Source organism: Penaeus japonicus, unplaced genomic scaffold (genome assembly GCF_977035675.1).
Source record: "Penaeus japonicus unplaced genomic scaffold, GWHDUDI00000001_assembly GWHDUDI00000002, whole genome shotgun sequence".
Lineage (NCBI taxonomy): Eukaryota > Metazoa > Arthropoda > Malacostraca > Decapoda > Penaeidae > Penaeus > Penaeus japonicus.
In genome coordinates, this window is record NW_028234404.1 from 12,273,159 (window position 1) to 12,278,158 (window position 5,000).

At 36.0% G+C, this 5,000-nt stretch overlaps 1 protein-coding gene across 1 annotated transcript in view; it reads right to left on the minus strand.

Moving 5' to 3' along the window:
* Positions 1–4,979, minus strand: part of Sas10 (UTP3 small subunit processome component Sas10) — a 9,894-nt gene extending 4,915 nt beyond the window's left edge. The window contains exons 1-5 of the mRNA XM_086547231.1: positions 4,755–4,979; positions 3,223–3,472; positions 2,570–2,688; positions 2,118–2,256; positions 1,644–1,761 (exon numbers count right to left, since the gene is read on the minus strand). Of these exons, the coding sequence (XP_086403357.1) occupies positions 1,644–1,761; positions 2,118–2,256; positions 2,570–2,688; positions 3,223–3,472; positions 4,755–4,964 (836 nt within the window). The 5' untranslated portion in view covers positions 4,965–4,979. The remainder of the gene's footprint in view (positions 1–1,643; positions 1,762–2,117; positions 2,257–2,569; positions 2,689–3,222; positions 3,473–4,754) is intronic.
* Positions 4,980–5,000: the final 21 nt, after the last annotated feature.

A 5,000-nucleotide genomic window follows, 5' to 3' on the forward strand; every position in this document is an offset into this window, starting at 1 on the left:
AAGGATGTGCAGGCAAAACAAGAAGATAGCTCAAACAATGCCCAATGTCTACAATGTGCCCCTATGCCAGTAGGGATGCCTTTTATTGTGGCACTCACAGTTATAAGAACTTCCCTAACTCTTCATGTTTTCTTCATTGTGGATGGTTAATGTTTCGTATTAGCTCATGACACTACATAAATACGAAAATATTAAGTTGCTTTTTGACCTCCCATAAAACAGAAATACTTCTATCACACTGAGTATAAAGAAAATAATGAGCTGATATAGGCCCTAAACTACAATTTCAGTCAACTGCAGAGCCTGATAGAGCCTGTGATATGACAGATTTAAGTCTCCTAATACAGTAAAACACACAAAAATGGCTCTAGCTTTACAATGAATGACTAGAAGAGAGTGGAAAAAGTCAAGGTATGTTGCGTGAAGCTACCATGCTCTGAAATAAAACCCATCCTAGAGACTGGGCAAGCAAATCTATCCCCTGTCTGCAATGAGGTAATGTTATTGAAGGCCATTTTTAACCCCTTCACTACGGGCAGTAGAAAACGAAATGCGCAATACCGAGATGCGGCGCCGCGCCAAATTTTTTAACAAGTTTTATGCCATGAAAGTCTTTAAGCCAAAACCTCTACAAGTTTATAATAATGCACCTCATAATATCATCATGTGTTATATGTCAAAATATGCATAGTAACCTCTTCCCCCAATGATGTGACAAGGTTATTTACTAGGGTGTGGGAAGGCCCCTCCCTTGGTGACCTTGGTGACTCGGCTCACTCAGATGACCAAGGAAAATGATTGAAATATGTTGGTAAAAACTAATAATAATGTGTTTAATTTTAATAAAAGTTTAAAAATAAATAATAATATGAATGCTAGCATGCTAGCGCGTCCTCGGGTTTGACGCGAGCGCTGCGAGGACGCAGTATACGCATCCTTGTGTTGAAGGGGTTAAATATCCATCAATTATAATATTCATCATCTAAAGTTAAAAACTAAAATTAAGAACTATAGATCCTTTGCATGAGTCAGAAGCCAACATTATTGCATCTGGAAAAAATATAAATATAAACGAACCTCATATTTGACTAATACGGTCTAAGGAAATTAAGTACTGAGTATGAATATGAATCATGACCTTGATTTTTCACTGATGATCACCGCAGACAAAGGAAGTGTTAGTCACCATAGTCAATTAGCAGACTTACCTGCCCTGAATAACTGATACCTTAATGTACAAAAAGTTCATGTTTCCAATGCTATTATTTTCATTGGCAATAACAACATAATCATTATTACCATTGTAATATTCTTAACAAAAACAAGAATAGAAATAAAAGTATATTTTCACAAAAATTCTACAAAATGGGTAAAACAGAGAGGTCATGCAGGCCTGCTAATTGACTTCTTGGTGACTAGGTGTTTATAGAAGGGACAAGAGAAAGAACAAGAGAAGGAGTAGGAAAAGAAGAAGATGTATTAGAAAAGATGAATCAGGGAAAAGAAATAGAATGAGAATGAGATGGAGGAGCACTAGCAGAAGAAGAACAGTAAAAGAAAAGTAAAAGACAGAGCAGAAGAGTAAAAACTAAGAGTAAAAGTAAAGTAAAGGACAAGAAAAGAATAGAGAAAAAATTACTCACTTAAGCAGGAGTCTATATTTTGTGATGATATACTGTTTGGCGGGACCATCAGGCACATGGCCAGTCTGGATTCCTTTCATCAGCGGTCGCAGGAAGGTCTGAATTTCGTTGCACTTGCCTGAGGAAAAGAAGAGAAATTATAAGAGGTATATAGGGAAAAAGAAAAATACTTTGGATAACTGCTTAGAAATTAATATCAAGAACTATTCTTAAGTCTTTTTTTTCCAAAGGGGGAGGAGAGGAGGATAAGGATGAGGTTGAGGAGAGGGTATATAGATATATACATACATATACCTCAATGTTACATTAAGTAACATAAATGAATAAGGACAAAGATAACTTTTGTTTCATCTTCAAAGAAAAGAAACCCCCCCCCCCCCCCAAAAAAAAAAAAAAAAAAAAAAAAACAAAAAAAAAAAAAAAAAATAAATAAATAAAATAAAATAAAATAAAATAAATTGCATCCTCACTCACTTTTCATGTCTTCAATGAGGGGAAGGAATTCAGGTGACTCTCTCTTCAGCAACTGCATTTTCTTGGCCTTCGAGAGCCCTGAGATGTCGGTCTCCACTCTCACCTGTGTGCTCTTGTCATTCTCTCCCTGGTCCTCTTCCTGTGGTCGATGGATGGGAAATTATGAGAGGAGGAGCATAAAAGGAAGCTCACTTTCTCTTTTTATCTCTCTCACTATATAGATATATCAATATACCTATCTATCTATCTATCTATATATACATATATATGCATACACACACACACACAAATAAAAAGAGATAGAGTATGAGTGTGTGTAGTATATATGTGTGCGCGTTTCTATCTATATCTATCAGTGTTAAAAGTGCTTAAATCAATAGCTATCTATCTACCTCCATATACACAAAAATTTTAATCTCTAATGATCACCTTGGGTCACCAAGACCTCTTACCTGCAGTATGAGGTCCTCAGCCTTCAGGTCTTCCAGCTCAGCAGCCATGCGGTCCTGGAGCTTCCTCGCTGTCTCTTCCTCCAGCTTGGCCAGCTCTTCATCCTGTCTGTAGAGCTTCCCTGAAAGATTGATGCCAATGCTTACAATGCTGCCCCACCTCAACAGCTGATTGCCTGATTCTATGTGACAATTTTCCTTGATAATTATGATTTGTGTGTGATGGGTATAATCTCATGTGCTTTATTAGTTTGTCATGATCCTTTGTGTTCAAATATTGATGATTCTATAGAGGATTAAAAGAGCTAAAAACTTATCACATAATATACATGGATAGTCCTTTTGTTCTCCATGTTAATTTGCTATGCACTGATTAACCACCAGATATCAAATGAAAGGTGTTCTTTTTTCAAATATCCTGTGAACAATTTATTTTCTTGGATAATTTATTCTTTGGTTAATTAGCTTAAACAAATGCTGTTTTCAATCATTACCTAACCACACATTAAACTTTTTCAGCATATAACTCTAGACATTATTGTAGATTCTCATCAATACTGTTCTTCACCTCATTTTATAAACATCTTTTGATACAGAATACTCATCAATATTTGTCCATTCCATTACTAATTTAATTTCTCTAACATTCAACTTACTCTGAATCCTCTCGTCACTTGTGTCTGTGCCGATGTACCTCCACTTTTTGTTGCCCCAGGCCCTGTCGTCAGCCAACCTCTCTTCGTATTCATCTTCAATGTCATCGTCCATGAACAGTTCATCATCGTCTTCACCTTCCTCGTCCTTTCCCCCATCCTCTTCCTGTTCTTCTTCATCTTCATCTGTGTCATCATCATTGTATTCAAACTCATTATCTGAGGACCCTGAGCCGATGCCAAGAACTTGTTCCTGTTTGTATTGACAAATTGGGAGTGATATGATAATGTTAGATTAAAGTATTAGCAAGCTGGAAGATTGTATTAACAATTCTCAAAGAACAGATAAATAAAATTAAAGCAATTTATTTGAGATGTTTAAGCAATATATCAGTGATGTTCAAACACTATTCTAATAATATACAAAATAACCTATCAAAAAAATGGAACAGAGATACGTTATTTGATATGCATAGAAAACCGTTACAAAATAATTGACGAGTTAACAGTATAAATGATTTTCATGCTATGAATGTCCTTCATTCCAAGCAAGATTGTAGGTGACTAAAAAAACTGTTTACAGGACACACAATGATATACAATAATGACACCCATACTCAAAAGTAAGGTGCTATATAAAGAACAAACAATGGTTTGAAAATGTATACTGACTTTTCATTTATAACTTCTAAATAAATTTACTGGATATACAGAGATAGGAACAACTGGGAATGCTTTCTGTCACATCTAACACATAAAACCTTGGATTATATACTGAAGTTGGATGTTATCAAATTATCATTCTTAAACCATTAACGCCAGACCGATTATTTGCCTAATACTGCTCCCACTGTGAAGATAATGCAGCCTCCATGTGCAAGCTCTCTCCCGGCAAGATACCTTGCTACACCTCTTGGAGCACTTTTTACCTGCCCAACTCTATGGGTTGCTCTGAGACGTTTTTTATCTTTTTATCTTTTTCTGACAAGTCAAGAAAATTGTGTCTATGCAAATGCAACTGCAATGAGTATATACAAACATAACTATGTAAAACGTGTATTAAGAGGGAGAGATTATAACGTGATAGGATGTCATCTAACCGGAGAGAAATATTCCCATGACGTGATTGTATCTGGCGCAAATTGGTTAATATCTGATACCAGAATCGTATTCATGAAAATCTTTCCCTTTATCAAGAAGATCAACATTGTCTATGTAAACTTGCATACAATAAAACATTTGCGCAACAAATAATATTTTCCCTAAAATATAAATTGAATCATATTGTTGACAGCTAGATAGGTAGCAATTCTGAGGTCATCTACTTGGGGGGAGACTGATTACATTTCCCTACCATGTTCTGTAAAGAACACTAAATGCATGTGAAATGTGATTACCTGTTAAAGACTACTGTAGCATATCTATATATCTTGGACTATACAGAGAGGCTGATTTTGTGAATGAATTGATAAATCTGAAATCTTAGCATAGGAAATACCGCGATCCTGTGAGTAAAGTCCAATATTACGCCTCACCTTTGAGCCCTCTTTTCGAGCCATAAGCCTCTTGGTCAGATTGAGAACATTCTTGTCCCTTTCATCCTCAAAGTCGTCCACTTCGTCATAGACGTATCCTCGGCTACTTGGGTCAATAAGGCTGCTCTCATAGGCATCTTGCTGTGGCATTCTGTCTTTTCCCTTCTTTTTGCTGCTGCTGAAGCCTCCTCCTCCCATTCTGAAATCCATTGGATTTAGAGTAAAAATAGGTTTTCATTTTAGTAT